This window comes from Sphaerodactylus townsendi, linkage group LG06 (genome assembly GCF_021028975.2).
Source record: "Sphaerodactylus townsendi isolate TG3544 linkage group LG06, MPM_Stown_v2.3, whole genome shotgun sequence".
Taxonomy (NCBI): Eukaryota; Metazoa; Chordata; class Lepidosauria; order Squamata; family Sphaerodactylidae; genus Sphaerodactylus; species Sphaerodactylus townsendi.
In genome coordinates, this window is record NC_059430.1 from 125,775,431 (window position 1) to 125,795,119 (window position 19,689).

At 48.5% G+C, this 19,689-nt stretch overlaps 1 protein-coding gene across 1 annotated transcript; it reads right to left on the minus strand.

The window, feature by feature from the left end:
• Positions 1–7,028: 7,028 nt before the first annotated feature.
• On the minus strand, positions 7,029–19,166 carry LOC125435514. The gene is made up of 4 exons (XM_048501710.1): positions 19,030–19,166; positions 15,599–16,009; positions 10,978–11,376; positions 7,029–7,114 (listed from the first exon to the last, which is right to left on the minus strand). Exons 1-4 carry the CDS (start codon positions 19,079–19,081, stop codon positions 7,029–7,031), a joined length of 948 nt encoding a protein of 315 aa, XP_048357667.1. The 5' UTR covers positions 19,082–19,166.
• Positions 19,167–19,689: the final 523 nt, after the last annotated feature.

Sequence of the window (19,689 nt, forward strand, 5' to 3'; positions counted from 1 at the left end):
CTCTCTCTCTCTCTCTCTCTCTCTCTCTCTCTCTCTCTCTCTCTCTCTCTCACACACACACACACACACACACACACAGGCTCTTAAAAGCTATTATACAAGCATGTTATCAAAGAGGAAGATGAGGCCAGCGCACATTCTGGCCTTCTTGCCCACTTCAGGAAAAATTGGAAGGAGGGGGTAAACCAGGTTGGTCTCTTGCAGCCGAAATGACAACGAGCCTTTGCAGAAAAGATTCCGGTGTGGCAGACCGGACTAGGATCCGAAGATCTTGGTTCGAATCCCCACTCAGCCATGGAAGCTTGCTAGCGACCTTGGGCCAGTCCATAAATTCGTCACCTGCCTTTAAAGCAACGGTTGCCGTTCTTCCCCCTCCGAGAGAAGCCGGCCTCTTGCCGCCTACAGCCAGGATCGAAAGAGCTGTTTGAAGGGAACCTCCGTGGCCCCCCCCAGAGGGCAGGTTTGGTTTTTAATGCTGAACAGGAAACCCAGCCTCCCACGCGTCTTTCCGTTCCATTTTTACGTGTGGATCGTTTGTAGAGGGCATTTGTGGGTGGCGGCGGTTTGTAACCCCCCCCCCCCCCAAAAAAAGCTAGTTTCTGACCTCCAGGGAGTTTCTGGTCTAACTTTTGACCTTGAGGGGGCACAGAGAGGGAAGGAGTAGGAGAGAACACGAGCTTGAGGAAACACCCTCAGGGTAGGGTGCAGTCCAGAGCTCTCCTGGAGTTACAACTGTTTACAGCTGCTAGGGGCTGATGGGAATTGTAGTCTGTGAACATCTGGAGCACCATAGGTTGGCCACCTCTGGTTTACAGGGACCAGTTCTTCTGGCTGATTTGGAGAGTGGGCTCCATAGCATTGTCCTACCTCCTTTCCCCAATCCTAGCTTTCATACTCCACTCCCACATCTCCAGGAATTTCTCACCCGAGAGTTGGCAACCCTTCCTCAGGAGTACCTGGGCGGTTGTTTCTGCCAAAAATGAGGACCGAGGGCTATTGGGGAAGAGCCCCAGGACTTGGGGGCAGAACGGGTGTCAACAACTTCATTCCCTGCTGTGTATTTGCATTTTGGATTTATGTATTCATTATATCCCACTTTTCTCCTTGCTTTGGACTAGGAGCAGCTGTTGGAACACTGTTCTCCCCTCTGTCTTCTCACAACAGCCCTGCGGGGTGGGCCAAGCTGAGAGTTTGCAGCTGGTGGAAGGACATGGCAGCTGTGAAAAAGGCAAAACTCTGTGCTGGGGATAGTTAGGAAAGGAGTTGATAATAAAACTGCAAAGATTGTCATGCCCTTATATAAAGCAGTGGTGCGACCGCACTTGGAGTACTGTGTTCAGTTCTGGTCTCCACATCTCAAAAAGGATACTGAAGAGATAGAAAAAGTGCAGAGAAGGGCAACGAGGATGATTGAAGGATTGGAGCACCTTCCTTATGAGGAGAGGCTGCAGCGTTTGGGACTCTTTAGTTTGGAGAGGAGGCGTCTGAGGGGGGATATGATTGAAGTCTATAGAATTATGCATGGGGTAGAAAATGTCGACAGAGAGAATTTTTTCTCTCTTTCTCACAATACTAGAACCAGGGGGCATTCATTGAAAATGCTGGGGGGAAGAATTAGGACTAATAAAAGGAAACACTTCTTCACACAACGTGTGATTGGTGTTTGGAATATGCTGCCACAGGAGGTGGTGATGGCCACTAACCTGGATAGCTTTAAAAGGGGCTTGGACAGATTTATGGAGGAGAAGTCGATCTATGGCTACCAATCTTGATCCTCTTTGATCTGAGATTGCAAATGCCTTAGCAGACCAGGTGCTCGGGAGCAGCAGCAGCAGCAGGCCATTGCTTTCACATCCTGCCTGTGAGCTCCCAAAGGCACCTGGTGGGCCACTGCGAGTAGCAGAGAGCTGGACTAGATGGACTCTGGTCTGATCCAGCTGGCTTGTTCTTATGTTCTTAAGCTTCCATGGTAGAAGTCGAGATCTGAACCTGAGTTACCAAGGTAGCACTCTGCCGCTCTAGCTACTGCATCACAGAGGTTCTCGTTGGTACAGGCTATGGCACTCCAGATGTTCATAGACTACAATTCCCATCAGCCCCTGCCAGCATAGCAATTGGCCATGCTGGCAGGGGCTGATGGGAATTGTAGTCCATGAACATCTGCAGTGCCATAGGTTCGCCACCAGGGGGCTATAGTGTGTCCTATTGGTGGAAGGGGGCAGTGAGTGGGCAAACAGAATGGGGTATGGCTAAGGTTGCCAATCTCCAGGTGGCAGCTGAAGATCTAGTATTTCGTCTGCTCTCCAGACGACAGAGGTCGGTTCCCCCGGAGAAAATGGGAGGTGGACTCTATGGTGTTATACTCCGACACGGTCCCTTCTTTCCCCACACCCGGCCTGCCCCAGGCTCCACCCCAATCCATTCTCCAGGTATTTTGCTCCTTGGAGTTGGCAGTCCTTCCTAGGTCTGGTTCGGAGCCGCGTGGCGTAGTGGTTAAGTGCTTGCACTGCCACTCACACGTTCAGGAGTTCGAGCCCCCTGGGGGTCAGATATCCTGGCAGCTGGCTCATGGTCAACTCAGCCACCCATCCATTCCTTGGTCGGTAAATGAGTACCTAGCACACAGCTAGGGGATAAAGAATAGCTGGGAAAAGCAATGGCAAACGACCCCACAAAAACCTATGAAAGGCCTATGAAATCACTGCTTGCAGGGGTACCCCAGGGTCGAATTCGACTGAAGGGGAAACTTTACTTTTTACCTAGGTCTGGTATTGCTTCCTGAGCCTCCAATAAGGTTACCAAGTCTGAGCTCTTTATGCTTTGGGCGGCTAGGGTGGCTAACTCCAGCATGCGGAATTCCTGGAGATTTGGGGATGGTGGAATCTGGGGAGGGTGTGTGTGTGTGGGTGATAACCTGCTAGGATGTCTGTTTCTCCTCAACTCTATGGTATACCATAGAGTTCTCCCTCCAAAGTTGCCAGTTCCTCCAGCAGGGGTGGGGATGGGGGTATCCCTTGCTTAGGGTTGATCCAGCAACATACCTTTCCTGCACGAGGCTGCTGATCTTCACCTTTGACCTTCACTGGAGACGGCCAGGCTGCGACGAAGAGGCTGGAAAAGCAAGGGAAATGGATGGGTACGACTGGCTTGTATTCTGCCCTTTCTCCAAGGAACAGGGGCCTAAAGGGATATTGATGCCCTCCCCTCTTCACAATTGCCTTGCGAGGTAGGCCTCACCCAGAGAACTTCATGTCAAAATGGAAATTCGAACTGAGCTCTCCCCAAGAGATTCATCTACGGTGGATCCAAAATTTTAACATTTCCATGGTAGGATTCAACTGTAGCGACGGGGGCTGGGCGGGGCATGATGGGACAGGGCCAAGCATTCTGGGGGCGGGGCATTCCTGGGCGGGGCTGTGGCAAGGACGCAGCCACTGCGCCAGTCCTTACGGAAATCTAATGGCATGCAGTAAGGCGCGAGGCTGCCACGCACGCCGGTGCACCTCCTGCTAGACTGCTTCAAGTTCTGGCGCTGCTACCGTTGAGAGGAGGGGCGCAACGAAGGCAAAATCACTTGGCAAAATCACCAACCGCAACCCTCCGGCACAATACAATAATTAGTAACCTACTCTCGGGAACCTGTGAGAACCTGCTGGATCCCACCTCTAGTCACATCTGATGCTCCTTCCCTCCTTCTTCTGGGCTTTCGCTTCTGCCTTCGGTGCTTCGAGGTCCTCTTGTCTGAAAAACGGGAAGTCGCTCTATGAAAAAGAATGCTGGCAAACTGGCAGTTTCTCGGTTTAATTTGTGCAAAGTTGGCGTGTGTCAGGTTGTGGGGTGTGACTCTTTCGCAACGACATCAGAAGGAAATAGCAAAACATTGTGGCAGAATTTCCTCTCACTCAAGAGCCACAAGGCAGGGCTGCCAGGGAAACAGGATTTGCCAGCACCGGGTTGGGAAACACCCAGCAATTTGGAGCCTGCGTAGAGCAGGGTTTGAGAAGAGGAAGGAACCTCTGTAGGATGTTATGCCATACAAGTCCATCCCCCAAAGCTAAGGTGACCAGATGGTCATCTTTGTAAACCGGGACGGGCGGGTAGGTGGGCGGCTGCGCGCGTAGCACGGCTGTGGATACCAGCCTAAGCGCTTTCCTGCTTCCGCCTGTCACAGGCCGGAAACGGGGATGTTTCAGAAGGCAGTGCTCACCCGGCGGCAGCATGCTGAGTAAGGCTGCCGTGACTGTCCTATGCGCCCCAGAAGGCAGTGCGGCAGCCTTCCAAAAATCGGGACACTTCAAAAAACCCGCGGGACACGGGACAAATTGTTTTAAGGCGGGACTGTCCCGCCCAAAGCGGGACGTCTGGTCAGCCTACCCAAAGCAGACATTTTCTCCTAGGTATATGTTCTCTGTATTCTGGAGATCAGCTGAAATCCTAGGCCCATGGTGGCGAACCTACGGCTCTCTAGATGTTCATGGCCAATTGGCCATGCTGGCAGGGGCTGATGGGAATTGTAGTTCATGAACATCTGGAGTGCCATAGGGTCGCCACCATACCTAGGCATTCTCCAGCCTCCACCTGGACATTAACCAACACCACAAAACCGTGCCTATTAACAATATACCCTTCAGGTTGTTAGTGTTAGGCTTCGATCAGGTGGCCGTGGTCTGCAGATCTTGTTCTACTTCTCATGGCAGTCACGGATGCAGGTGAAATGTTAGGGACAAGATCTACCAGGCCACAGCCACACAGCCCGGAAAACCCACAACAACCAGTGGAATCCGGCCGTGAAAGCCTTCCACAATACATATATGTCCTAAAGTTTGGAGGAGATAGAATTCCTCTGCATATTTTTTTTACCCCAAAACGTTCCATTTCCTGCCTGAAGACACTTTACATATATGCTGTTTCCTAGGAGTTCTTTTGCTGAAACGTTTTCAAAATGTTTGGACTTGCTGGGCGATCCCTTTCAGATGTTTCTTATGCCTCTCTGCAATCCCTGGACATCCTCGTTTGGTAGCACTTTCCAAGCACGCTCCCTTCTGTCTCACCTGCATTTTCATCAGTCCTGGTTTTTTTAATTTGGTGGTGAAATCTACGAAGCATCACCGACACAAGTTATTGCAGCATCAAATCCACACACAAAATTTGAAAAAGGAGAAATCACAAAATGGCGGCCAGAAAGTGTTTTGACGGAGTGGCTGAGGAAAAATGGGGCTGGGGTGGGGAATCAAAAAGTTTTGCAAATGTTTTGTGCAGAAAGGGCCCATATACAGTTTAATGCCGTGTTTCCCCGAAAATAAGACAGTGTCTTATATTAATTTTTGCTCCCAAAGATGCGCTAGGTCTTATTTTCAGGGGATGTCTTATTTTTCTGCGGGTTCAGCTAGTCAGGTACGTGCCTCCCAACAAAAAATCTTGCTACGTCTTACTTTCAGGGGATGCCGTATATTTCGCACTTCAGCAAAACCTCTACTATGTCTTATTTTATGGGGATGTCTTATATTCAGGGAAACAGGGTAGGCACCATTTTGTGGTGTTCCTTCGTTTCATTATTTGCACTGTTTGTCTCCTATACCCAGTTGCTGTAAAATTTGAGGCACATGGAGTGGAAGTGGAACTGTTTTTTTTGCACCTCCTCCTGGCCCTGAGTTCACACATTCTGTAGCTGAGGCCTTGTGTGCCTATGTGCACCCCTTGTCTCTTTGTTACAAGTACCACTATTCTTGAACTTTCTTTTGGCTGTTTTGTTCATCAGAAGGAAAGCTGGAGCTGTGCTGTGGTGAAGGAAGTGCAATTTTGGAAACTTCAGTGTCTCCCAAAAGTTCCAAAGTTTCTACCTCTTGTATTCTGCACCTCCAAGTTTTCAGGCAGCATCCTAGAGAGTGTGGATCTGAATGAATTTGGGAACAACCATTATACAAGGCCACACACATTATTGCCACATTATACTGAATGCCCTCCATGGAGTAGGAATCTAGGCGGTGGTTCTCGCTGCAAGCCCCAAGAAATGCAGCCATGCTGAATGATTTGAAGTGCCGGAAGCTACAACTGTCTATTTTGCCATGATTTTTGCCTGCTGTATGTTGCCATGAATTGTGCTGGGTTCAAGGATGCTACCCTGTTTCCTGGCCTCCCACACCTGCTGCCTCCCAAGTGTCCTCCTCCGCCCCTGGGAAACGCCTCCCTGTCATGCTCCCACCCAGCCCCATTGGCGCATAACACAGTTTTCCTGAATCCCACCCCACCATGGGGAACCTGTTCCCGCGCCCTTTCTTGATCCCACCACGCCATGTTCTCTCTCACTTCCACCAGAATCCCACTCAGCCTCCAGGACAGAACTTTGTAGGTGGAGGGGGGCAAGCAATAAGAACCTTGCCACCGGCTGCTCTGAAAGTCCCCTCACTCCCCTGGGAGGCAAGCATGCCTCAGAGCAGTCGGGCGGCAAGGCACCTGGCTGCTCCGGGACTCTTGAAAGCCGCTTTTAACAAACCCGGTTCTCTGGAAAACAAAAAAAAATTAGTACCGGGTTCTTACTGAACTGGTGCTTAACTGCCTGAATCACACTCACTGGGCTGGATTCCAGGAACACTTCTTCTAGCCAGGGCCCCGCCCCTTATACAAGCGCTTAAGGCCCTACTCCTCATGCCAAGTTTGCCTCTACATGGGGGGTGATACTTACAATGGAGCAGACAGAAGAGGGTGGTAAAAGTGTCCGTCCAGGCAAGGAAACCCAGCAAAGATCCCGCGAACATTCCTGCAGAGTAACTCAAGCCAGCCGCCTGCCAGTGATTTTCTTCGTGATGGAAGAGAAAAGAGAGAGGTGGTGTCATTTATCCAGACAGCAATATAATCCATAAGCATTTCCCTGCTTTAAGCTCAGAGTAGCTTATGTCAGCTTCTCCTTTCTTCCATTTTATGCTCACAACAACCTGACAAGGTGGGTTAAGCCGAGAGAGTGACCAGCCCAAAGTCACCCAGCAAACTTTCATATGGGAGAGTAGAGATTTGAACCGGGTTTCTCAATCCTAATCCAACACTGTGAACACTAAACTGTGCTGGTTTCTCAAACCACCGAGGTCTGGGTGACATTCTGCCACGGAGGAACTCGATCCTGCACAAAGAAGAAGAGGAGTTCGGATTTGTATCCCACCTTTCTCTCCTGTAAGGAGACTCAAAGGGCTTACAAACTCCTGCCCTTCCTCTCCCCACAACAGACACCTTGTGAGATAGGTGGGGCTAAGAGAGTTCAGAGAGAACTGTGACTGGCCCAAAGTGCCCTAGAGCAGCAGTGGCTGTGAGTGGTTAAGAGCAGGGTGCACTCCAATCTGGAGGAACCAGGCTCTTGATTCCCTCTGTGGCTTGAGTTGTGGAGGCTTATCTGGGCAATTCAGGATTAGCCTGTACACTCCCACACACTTGCAGCTGGGTGACCTTGGGCTGGGGCTTCACAGCTCTACGGAGCTCTCTCAGCCCCCCACCCCACTTACAGGGTGTCGTGAGCAGAGGGGGGAAGGCAAGGAGATTGTCAGCCCTTGAGTCTCCTGCAAGAGAGAAGCGGCTTGATATAAATCCAACTCTTCTTCTTCTTTCATGTGGAGGTTCTGGGAACCTCCCAGTACACCAGCTAAGAGTCTGCTGCTCATGTGGGAGGAGTGGGGGATCAAACCTGGTTCTCCAGATTAGAGTCCACCATTTTAACCACGCTGGCTTGGAAGGATAGGACAGCAGGACGTGGATCTTGCACTCCTAAACTATTCCCTTCTTTCCAAGTTAGCTCGGGGTATTAAAACCTCTGCCCCAATCAGTTCAGGGAATCTTCAAAACAACATTAAGCAGCACGGCTGCTCTCCTATGGACACTTTCCTGGGAGCAAGCCCCATTGAGTCCGATGGGGCTGACTTCCAAGTAGACCTGCCAGGGATTGTTTCCTTTGTTATTTAAGTGCGCCCTGCAGACTTCTGACCATTCCCCAAGGAGACCACTCCCTGCCCGTGTTCATCCTTTTATTAATTAATTAATTGTTTCATTGATCATATTGATGCCTCGAGTTCCTCCCGGGTCCGTCATGGATACTTGAGGAATCGCCGTTAGATAATTTGTCCTTACATTTTAATGCTCTAATGGTTTAAGTAATATTGTTATTGTGAATCAGTCTTATGATGATTTGACGTGTTTAAAATTATATCATAGTTTCTGGAGCCCGCTCCAGTATTATTAAATAATTAAATAATTAAATTAAATAAATAGTATTATTAAAATAAATAAATATTAAAATAAATAAATAGCTCCAGTCGGGAAAGGGCAGGGTAATACATCTTATTATTATTAAAATAAATAAATAAATTAAAATAAATAAATAAATATTATTATTATTATTACAATAAATAAATATTAAAATAAATAAATAGCTCCAGTCGGGAAAGGGCAGGGTAATACATCTTATTATTATTAAAATAAATAAATATTAAAATAAATAAATAAATATTATTACATGACATAATAAATAAATATTAAAATAAATAAATAGCTCAAGTCGGGAAAGGGCAGGGTAATACATCTTATTATTATTAAAATAAATAAATATTAAAATAAATAAATAGCTCCAATCGGGAAAGGGCAGGGTAATACATCTTATTATTATTAAAATAAACAAATAAATTAAAATAAATAAATAAATATTATTATTATTATTATTACAATAAATAAATATTAAAATAAATAAATAGCTCCAGTCGGGAAAGGGCGGGGTAATACATCTTATTATTATTAAAATAAATAAATAAATTAAAATAAATAAATAAATAAATATTATTATTATTACAATAAATAAATATTAAAATAAATAAATAGCTCCAGTCGGGAAAGGGCAGGGTAATACATCTTATTATTATTAAAATAAATAAATAAATAAATAAATATTATTATTATTACAATAAATAAATATTAAAATAAATAAATAGCTCCAGTCGGGAAAGGGCAGGGTAATACATCTTATTATTATTAAAATAAATAAATAAATAAATAAATATTATTATTATTATTACAATAAATAAATATTAAAATAAATAAATAGCTCCAGTTGGGAAAGGGCGGGGTAATACATCTTATTATTATTAAAATAAATAAATATCTCCCTGCTTAGGCGGGGCTCCAGGTGACTCCCATCATAAAACGAATACTGGTTCAACTATTAGTTGAACCAGATATATAAGGCAACATTAGAAAATGATGATCTAATAAGTCAATAAACAGATCTAAAGAAATCTAAAGACAAATCTGGACCTGGAGAGCTCTTGGAGTGACACCTGATCTCCACTTCTCTGGGGGGAAATGGCTGCTTTTGAGGATGGCTCTATGGCTTTATACTGCACTGAGGTCCCCTCACAACTGTGCCCCTCCCAGGCTCCACACCCAGAATCACTGGGAGCTTCCCAACCCACGGTTGGCAACCCTAAAAAACAAACTCAAGCAACTCCTGTGTTCTACTCCAGAAGTGCGGGTTCACTTCTGACACCATAGCCTTTTAAAAAAACTAGAAGAGGAAGAGTTGGATTCATACCCCATTTTTCTCTACTGCAAGGAGTCTCAAAGCGGCTTTAACCTGCCTTTCTCTCCTTTCTCCACAACCAACTCCTTGTGAGGTAGGTGGGGCAGAGAGAGTTCAGAGAGAACTGTGACTAACCCCAGATCACCCGTTAGGCTTCCTGTGTGGGAGTGAGGAAACAAACCCAGTTCACCGGAGAAGAGTATGTCGCACATGTGTAGCAGTGGGGAATCAACCCTGTTTCTCCAGATTAGAGTCCACTGCTCTTAACCACTGCACCACACTTGCTTTCTAAGAAATGTTTTAAATAATAAAGGAATATCCTTTCCTTTTCTTCCCAAATGACCATTCAGGCAATAAAGATGATAACCGAAGAAGAACAGCCTGGATTTATAATTTCCACCTTCCAGCAAAGAGCCCCCCCAAGGGCTTACAAACTCCCTTTCCTCTCCCTACAACAGACACCCCGTGGTGTGGTAGGTGGTGGGCTGAGGAGAGTTCAGAGGAGAACTCCGCGACTGGCCAAAGGTCACTCCAGCAGGCCTCCACACGGAGATGGGAAACAATGCAGCCCGGCCAGCCATGTAGAGGAGCTGGGACAACCTGGTCAGATCAAGTCCACCCTGTTAACCACTACTCCACGTTGAATATGGGCCAGAAGAGACTGCGCTGATTGAAAGAAACTTCCTGTTTCAGGAAAGGAAAGAGGATTTTGGACTGCCCCTGTATACACACAGTGGTTACATGCTCCCTGACTTTTCCCCAACACATTGTGGGCAGAGTTGCCAATTTCCAGGTGGTGGCTGGAGACCTCCTGCTATTCCTGCTGATCTTCAGGCGAAAAAATGGCCACTCTTCAAGGGCTCCAGTGGTGTACTCCAGGGCAAACTGGCTTCTAGGCAAAACCTGTGTTTGATGCCCCCCGCGGAGCAGCCGGGCTGCAAGCACTAACCTCCTTCGACGGCCCTAGCAGCCCAGTTCACCAGACCAAAGTTCCCGGTCCTCCTGTTTTGCCCCAGGCTTTGGGGCCACCAAGACAGAGTGGGCGGGCTTAGCCAGAGTGGGTGGGGCTTAGGAAATCAGGCACCCCACGCGGGATCTAAAAAATTTCTGCCTTGGGCAACGCCCACTTTGCCCAATGGGGACGCACTGGGTGGTGGCGATTTTATATTCCAGATGTTATGGATTATACATCAGCCCCTGCCAGCATGGCCAATTGGTCATGTTGTCAGGGGCTGATGGGAATTGTAGTCCATAACATCTGGAGTGCCAAAGGTTCGCCACCACGGGCCTATAGTATCATGCTCCACTAACGTCCCTTCCCTCTCCAAACTCCCGCTCTTCAGGCTCTGCCCTCAAAATCTACAGCTACTTCCCAACACGGAATTGGCAACCCTCATTGTGTGCCCCAGAAGGGACCAGATACGTACCAGAGCCTTGGTTGACCTGTAGTTTGACTTGGCCCCAGTGTTCCCGGATCTCTCCAGGACCTTGGGGCTCGGTCCCATTGACCGGCTGGTGCTGCTGACGATCCTCAAACACCTCCATCTTCACAGTGTAATTGCCGGAGTCGGCCGTGGTGAGTTTTGTGATGCGCAAAGAGCAATCCCGACCCACGGTGACCCTCTTATTGCTTATAGTGTGATTATCCTGCTGCTGTTCTCCCGGACTGTACCAATCAATGGGCTGCAAGTTCCCGGAAGGTCCCGCTTTGAACCACTCACAAGACTCTAACTCCCGGGGGATTCCTTGCAGGGTCAGGGTGACTTCCTGCCCTTGATTGGGCCACGGTGGTACGCATTGGACGGGGATGCTGAATTGATTCGAGGCTGCAAATACGACCAAGAAGAGTTTCATGTAGCTGAGGGTTAGATCGCTATGTTGCATGGGGCTTGGGAGCAACAGGAACACCTAAAGGACCGCTAGGAACCTGCTCAACCTCTGAGGTCTTCTTCGGACGCCTGGCTTTGGGGGCTTCACGTTCTGAGGTTAGGATGGTGGCAAAGTGGGAGAGGCCTTCTCTGTGGTGGCCCCAGAAGTCTTTAGGGCAGGAATATCATACTCATTTGTATGAGTATGATACAAATGAGCAGCAGTGGCGTAGGAGGTTAAGAGCTCGTGTATCTAATCTGGAGGAACCGGGTTTGATTCCCAGCTCTTCCACCTGAGCGGTGGAGGCTTATCTGGGGAATTCAGATTAGCCTGTGCACTCCCACACACGCCAGCTGGGTGACCTTGGGAGAGTCACAGCTTCTCGGAGCTCTCTCAGCCCCACCTACCTCACAGGATGTTTGTTGTGAGGGGGGAAGGGCAAGGAGATTGTAAGCCCCTTTGAGTCTCCTGCAGGAGAGAAAGGGGGGATATAAATCCAAACTCTTCTTCTTCTTCTTATGAGGTCCAGATAGGACATAAATGTGACTTGGTTGAGCTTGGCAAACCCAGAATGGCATGGGGGGGGGGGGGGGGCGGTACCTGGACTGGCAAGTGAGGTGGGGCATTTTGGCTGACTTGATAGGACTTATCAGGCCACTTATAAGGTCCCAGTGTTGCCTCAGCTGACTTATCAGGCCCTTGTGATAAGTCAGCTGAGGCAACACTGGGACCTTATGAGCCCTCCCAAGGGTCCAGATCCAGCCCCCAGGCCACACGTTTGACACCCCTGCTCTAGGGAGATTTATCTGACTCCCTCTGTGGCCATTCTCTGCCAGTAGGAGAAGACATGTTTTGTTTCTGGTTGTGGTGGGTTTTCCGGGCTGTCTGGCTGTGTCCATTTCGTATAACAGACTTCTCTCTGCGACACACCTCTGAAGAGGCCAGCCACAGATGCAGGCAAAACGTTAGGAACAAGATCCACCAGACCACGGCCACACAGCCCGGAAAACCCACCACAACCAGTTGAATCCGGACATGAAAGCCTTCGGCAATACATTTTTTTGTTTCATTTAGCATTCCTTCTGTGATCCCTCCTTCCAGACCAATGTTGTTAATTACGTGGCGTATGAGGTTAAGAGCTCGTGTATCTAATCTGGAGGAACCGGGTTTGATTCCCCGCTCTGCTACCTGAGCTGTGGAGGCTTATCTGGGGAATTCAGATTAGCCTGTGCACTCCCACACATGCCAGCTGGGTGACCTTGGGCTAGTCGCAGCTTCTCGGAGCTCTCTCAGCCCCACCTACCTCTCAGGGTGTTTGTTGTGAGCGGGGAAGGGCAAGGAGATTGTCAGCCCCTTTGAGTCTCCTGCAGGAGAGAAAGGGGGGATATAAATCCAAACTCTTCTTCTTCTACTACTGTGTTTATGTTTTGTACATATTTTAATTCTGTGTTTTAATAGTTTTAATGCAGTGTGTTTGATGTCTGAAATCATTAGCTGCCTCGCTGGCCTTTTAAGAGTAGAAAGTCGGGATATACATTTCAGTGACAATAGCAATAAATGTTGGATCTTGGGAGGGAAGGTTGCCAACTTTTTCTGCTGGCTAGTGCTCTTCTGCCTCCAACATCAGCACAATTATCTGCCCCTCTCGGCAGGCATTCATATTTTTCTCCCTGCCTTAAAAACGTTTCACAAGCAGCTCAAGGTGTGGTTAAAGACACAAGCACCCTCGCCCCCTTAATCTGTTGGCAACCTTATTCGATGAGGCTGGGAACCAAACCTACTAAACATCTTTCTGTCTTCCATTAGACCTGCCTGCCATGCTTTTTCATTGCTTCTGCTGCTGTGTCTGCAAGATTGTAGCTTTAAATTCAATTTCCTTTGTGTCAGTTCAGCTGTGAGTTTCAGTGGCAGACCCAGGTGACAAAAAAGAAAGAAAGAAAATAATTCTCACTGCTATGGCGTGACGGAGCTGAGACTTTTAAAATGAGGGCGTGCCAAGTTAGGTTTGCCCACTGGTTAGGAGGGGGAGGGGGATAGTCCTAGCTCCGTGGTGGCGAACCTTTGGCACTCCAGATGTTATGGACTACAATTCCCATCAGCCCCTGCCAGCATGGCCAATTGGCTATGCTGGCAGGGGCTGATGGGAATTGTAGTCCACAACATCTGGAGTGCCAAAGGTTCGCCATCACTGACTAGCTTGTTCTATGCAGTAGTTTCCAGCCTGGGGTACACCCCCCCCCCAGGGGTTACATAATGGGTTTGCTAATATGGGGGTTCAATTTTAGGGAAATGGGTTGCCAAGGAGTACATGAGTGGAAAATGGTTGGGAACCCCTGCTCTAGTGCTTTTGGCAGGGAGGAAAACATTTTTTGTCTGCTCGTAATCACATAGCAATGCAAGTTTAGAGGCAGAGGAGCAGAGGCGGACAAAAAAGTTGGCAACTCTTCACTGGGGACATGGCCGAAGAGGTTGCGTGTGCCTATGAATGAGAAATTTGTGCCTGCCGCTGGTGATTCGGAATGAAAGGCAAAGGAGAAAGGGCTGTTTATTGGATGAATCATGCAACTCATGGGTGTGCCGGAGTATTGGGCTGGGTGGCATCATCTCCGTGCCCAACCCGGAAGCCATCTGCAAGTCCCGCGGGCATCGCAATGGCAGCCGAAGACTGTGGCACTCCCTGCAGGGAAAAACCATTTCCTTCTCTGCCGGGAAAGCCTTTTCATGAATGTAGCAAGCTGCCTTCTGAGAAAGCCGGAGGAAATTGAGTTTGCGAAGGGCAGCCGTGTAGGAGCTAGAAAAGACCCTAAAACGTAAGGATGCGTTGCTGGAGATGAAGGTCAAGATCATTCATGCCATCGTGTTCCCTGTTATTATGTATGGCGGTGAAAGTTGGACAATGAAGAAAGCTGACCGGAAGAAAGCGGTTCCATTTGAAATGGGGTGTTGGAAGAAATACCATCAACTGCCCAAATTACAAGCAATATAGGAAATTAAAAGGTCAACTATTGAATAGAGAGTTCTCTACCCTAATCACCGCAGCCAAGAAAACGTGCTCCCCTGTGTATTTTTCTCTCCCATTTGAACGGGGCCACTTGGCATACTGCCTGTATTGCTTAGTAAACCCTGCTCAAAGGAGAGCCATAATGCTCGCCAGGTTTAATGTTATGCCTTCTGCCTTGTTACATGGCAGATTTAATAAGCAAGAAAAGGCTAAAAGATTGTGCCCATGTAACGATGGCTCAGTTGAATCTCTGGCCCACCAATTACTTCACTGTCTCAGATTCAAGGAAATCAGGTCCAAGTATGTGAATCTTACTCCTTTACGTTTACCCGATCTCCCCGATTTCATTAGATTACACTACTTGTTGGACAATCCTGATCCTTCTCTCTGTATGATAGTGGCAGACTTTCTCCTGAAAATTACTAAATGCCAGTAGATTTCCTTCGTCCTAACATGTATATCCTGTACTGTATAGGCTTTTTAATCTGTTTTTATTATTGTTGTACTGCTGTCTATGCCAATAAAGGCTTGCTTCGAATAAAAAAAAATTACAAGCAAGCGGTACTGAATCAAAGGCCGATTACCCATGGGGCAGCGGCCGTGCACTGGCAGCTGGAGAGCATCGGGGCAACAAATCTTGTCCCGACTCGTTTCCTCCCTGGCGTGCACGGAGAGAGGAAGTGCAACGGGGCAAGATTTCTTGTCCCAACGTGCTTCCTCGTGCCCCACCTGTTCTTCTCTCTTTCCCCAGAGAAAGCAAGAGCCCTTCCGGCATGACTTTTGCATCAGAGCGGGGCAAGGGCGGGGCAGAGCCGGCCATGGATAATTGGCCGAAGAAAGCCTGAAACTAAAATGACTAAACGGAGGCTATTGTACTGTGGTGACGTTATGAGAAAAAAAGGACATCGGAAAAGACAATAATGCTAGGAAAAGTTGAAGGCCGAAGGAAAAGAAGAAGACGCAACACGAGTTGGATGAACTCTGTGAAGGAAGCCACAACCCTCAACTTGCAAGACCTCAGAAAGGCTTTTAAGGACAGGACATTTGGGAGTTCATTCATTCATAGGGGGGCCATGAGTCAAAAGCAGGAAGCGGCCTTCCACTGGGAGTTGGGGGGTCTCACCAAAAATGGTATTTCCCAGCCCTGGTGGCAGCCCTAGGAGACAATTCATGCTTACCTGACACTTGTAGATAAATGGAGCCTTCATAGAACTCGTCTTTCAGACCGGGTTTCTTATCTGGTGATTGGCTGGCTGGGTCCACTTCTAAGGTGACAGTGTAGTTCCCCGTGTCAGACCACCCGAGATCTGCGATGCGCAAGGAGCAATCTTCTTCCATTGTCTCCCGCGAGCTGCGAGTTGTGACTTTTTTCTCCTGGGGCCCTGGTTTTGGGATGTATTCGAGGATTCTCTGCGGTTCCTCCCTCTGAAGGGTACTGTAGTAGTACCATGAGCAACGCTCAAACTGTCTGGGGCCCCCCTGCACGGAAAGGGTGACGTCCTGACCCTCTTGAACTCCCGGTGGTTTCAGGGTTATGGAAACCCTTTGATGGGCCGCTCCCAACTGCAAAGCACAGCCCAGAAGGATTCCTGCCAGGAGAGAAGAAGACAGAACCCAATTCTTTAATATGTGTTCTACATGATGTGTAACAATGTTATTGTACTTGGAATGTATGGTACTTCTGGTTTTATGCCTAATAAAGGTTTTTGGATTGGATTGGATTGTCTGGGGCAGGGGTCTGCAACCTGCGGCTCTCCAGATGTTCATGGACTACAAATCCCATCAGCCCCAATTGGCCATGCTGGCAGGGGCTAATAGGAATTGTAGTCCACGAACATCTGGAGAGCCGCAGGTTGCAGACCCCTGGTCTGGGGACAGTGGTGTACCTAGGCAAACTGGAGCCCTGGGCAAAACCTGAGAGAGAAAGAAAACAAGCATTGGCAAGAAGGGGGTGGATTTAAAAGGAAAATCTGGGGAAATGCCTGCGGTCAGGGGGTGCCTGCTGTCAGGGGTGCAATTATTAAGATAGCAGCACCAAAATTTCAGAGTATCTTTGTGAGACCCTACTGATGATACCACCCAGGTTTGGTGAAATTTGGTTCAGGGGGTCCAAAGTTATGGACCCTCAAAGGTGTAGCCCCCATCTTCTATTAGCTCCCATCGGAAACAATGGGGGATGGGGGCACTCCCTTTGGGAGTCCATAACTTTGGACTCCCTGAACCAAACCTCACTAAACCTGGGTGATATCATCAGGACAGTCTCCCGAAAAATCCCTGAAATTTTGGTGCTGCTATCCTAAAAACTGCACCCTCTGCAGGCCAAAAACAGAAAAACACTGAAAATATAAAAAATCCCACAAACGAACTTGCAGTTTTTGCGCCCCCCACAAGGTGGTACCCAGGGCAACTGCCCACTTTGCCCAATGAGAGGAACACCTCTGTCTGGGGATACCTTGCCTTTCTTCCACTGCATACCCCAAGGAGGCCTGCAAAGGGTTTCTGGGATTTCCCCCCATCCAGGCACTGAATATGTTTGATTCGTACCCAGATCAATAGAAATCCTGTTCCGCTACATAAAAATATGAACACATACAAAGTTGCCTTTATCAGATATTTTGTCCATCAGAGTCAAGTACTGTCTTCTCAACTGGGCTGTGGCTCTCCCGGGTCTCACAGGTAGAGATTTTACACGTCACCAGCTGATGGTCTTTTTAACTGGAGGTGCCGGGAATTGAACCTTCTAACTTGCCAAGCAGATGCTCTACTGCTGAGCAGCAGCCCACCCCCACTCCACCTACACACCCATCTTTTCATGCCTGCACACACCTCCGTTTCCAGAGGTGTTTTTTTAACCTAATTTTGCGGAGGGGGGGGGTGATCTTTTTAAAAGGCAAGTTTCTTATGTGCACAATCCATGATGAGATATTCCCGTCAGGGGCGTAATGAGGCAAACTGTAGCCCTGGGCAAAACCTGAATTGGATGCCCCCCCCATGGGCGGCCACTCCACCACGACCAATTAGGGTGTGCCCCATCCCCCATTCTTTGCTAAGGAGATGGGGCTACCCTTTTGAGGGTCCAATAACTTTGGACCCCTTGAACCAAACTGCACCAAACTTGGGGGGGTGTCATCATGACAGTCTCCAGATGATACCCTGAAATTTTGGTGCTGATACATCCGAAAATGCGCCCCCTGCAGGAACATCCCAGAAATTTGCCCAAGAATCTTGGTTCTGCATTGAGTTTTCTTCATTGCTGTCAATGGGGGTTGCAGGCGGGCGGGGGGACATTTCTGAAGGCACAGTCTCAAAACTTTCATGGTCACATCAGAAGACTTCCCTAATGATACCCCCCAGGTTTGGTGCAGTTTGGTTCAGGGGGGCCAAAGTTATGGACCCTCAAAACTGTAGCCCCCAGCTCCTATTAGCTCCCATTGGAAACAGTGGGGGATAGGGGCACCCCCTTTGGGAGTCCAAACCTCACCAAACTTGGGGCGTAGCATAAGGACAGTCTCCTGATGATACGCTGAAAATTTGGTGCCGCTAGCCTAAAAACTGCGCCCCCTGCAGGCCAAAAATGGAAAACCACTAAAAATACCCAAAAACGAACCCTGCATTTTGACGCCCCCCACAAGGTGGTGCCCTGGGCAGCTGCCCACCTTGCCCAATGGGCATTACGCCCCTGATTCCCGTTTCCTTTAATGATAAAAAGCAGCCAAAGGCTCAGGTTTGGATCAGCTCAGGCAGAGAGGATTTAACCGTTGCTTTTCCTCGCTGCCCTGCTCCAAATCAGTCTTCCTCAGGGCAGTGTTTGAAAACTGGGGAAAATATGATCTGTGACGGGCTGGCATGGGTTTTCCGGCGGGGCTGCGGTCCGATAGTTTTTGCTCCTAACGTTTCGTCCACATCTGTGGCCGGCATCGTCAGAGGTATCTCACCGCAAGATATTTCCCTCCCTGCATCTTACTGTGACATACCTCTGAAGACACCAGCCATAGAGGCAGGTGAATCGTTAGGAGCGAAAGCTACGAGAACAGGGGTCTGCAACCTGCGGCTCTCCAGATGTTCATGGACTACAAATCCCATCAGCCCCTGCCAGCATGGCCAATTGGCTGGTGGCAGGGGCTGATGGGAATTGTAGTCCATGGACCTCTGGAGAGCCGCAGGTTGCAGACCCCTGTTCTCGTAGCTTTTGCTCCTAACGATTCACCTGCATCTGATGGGATTTGTAGTCCATGAACATCTGGCGAGCCACAGGTTGCAGACCCCTGCACCAGATCATAGTCCCACTGAAAAACCCACAACAAGAAGTTGATTCCAGCTGTGAAAGTCTACATGTGGCTCATTCATTCGTATAAAAATGCAAGATCCTGATCTTTCCAGCACCGGGTACAGAATTCTAGGCTGGCCGGGTGCCCCTTTCGAAACCATACAAAACCCTGTGCCGGCAACATCTTTACCGGTTATGCTGGTTTTAAGTCTGTTGTACCGGCACAGCCTGAAAGAAAAGAGGGGCGATGAAGTCAATATCTACAAATGCAGGTCGAAGTGGCAGCGGCCACCCCACAGCAGCTAGAAAGCGGCTCTCTGGCCCGCGGTTCCACCGACTCACCTGCCAGGAAGATAGCCCTCTGGGATCCCTTTGGCCCCTTGGGTAGCTCCATTGTCTCGGTGGGGCAAAATCAATCTGCGATTGGAGCAGAACCTGCAGAACAGTCGGAAAGCTGGACTCTCCTTCCCCGAGCAAGACCTGAGTTCCTCTGAGCAGCGTTCTCCTGTGCTGAGATTTTTGTTCTTCCTGCTTCCCCTTTCCTGGCACACAGGAAACCAACGTTCGCATGTGATGTTTGGGTGAGCGTGAGCACCCCAGCCTTTTGCCTTCTTTGGGCCTCTGTGACCGTTGGCAGTTACGCCATGTTGAAGTGACGGACTGGTGGAGATGGTTGGGTAGGTATAGTGGGAATCCAAATAGGGAAGAACACCAGGTTCCTCTGAGGCGCAGAGCTATTGCTGTGCCATTTCTGCATAGAAAGGATTTGCCCCTTGATTTTATCAAACAACAACAACAACCACCTTTATTTGGCATTTAAAAATAGGTTCTAGAGCATTGCCAGACATTTTTGAAATGCAAATCAAGAGTACATTCAAAGCGCAGACAGGAAGACTGTATATAGCGGTATACGTTACTTAAAAAGTTCTGTCACTTGTAAAAGAAATGTTGCTACTTTTTCCAAGAGCATGGCATCTGTGTTGTTTAACAGAAGCTCCACAA

Bases quoted from the DNA above. Each gene is read 5' to 3' on its own strand.
- LOC125435514 (XM_048501710.1), bottom strand. From the start codon at position 19,081: ATGGAGCTACCCAAGGGGCCAAAGGGATCCCAGAGGGCTATCTTCCTG. The intron at 16,010-19,029 runs GTGAGTCGGTGG...CTCTCCTGGCAG, and splicing joins GAGGGCTATCTTCCTGGCAG to GAATCCTTCTGGGCTGTGCT. The intron at 11,377-15,598 runs GTAAGCATGAAT...TCGTATTTGCAG, and splicing joins CATTTATCTACAAGTGTCAG to CCTCGAATCAATTCAGCATC.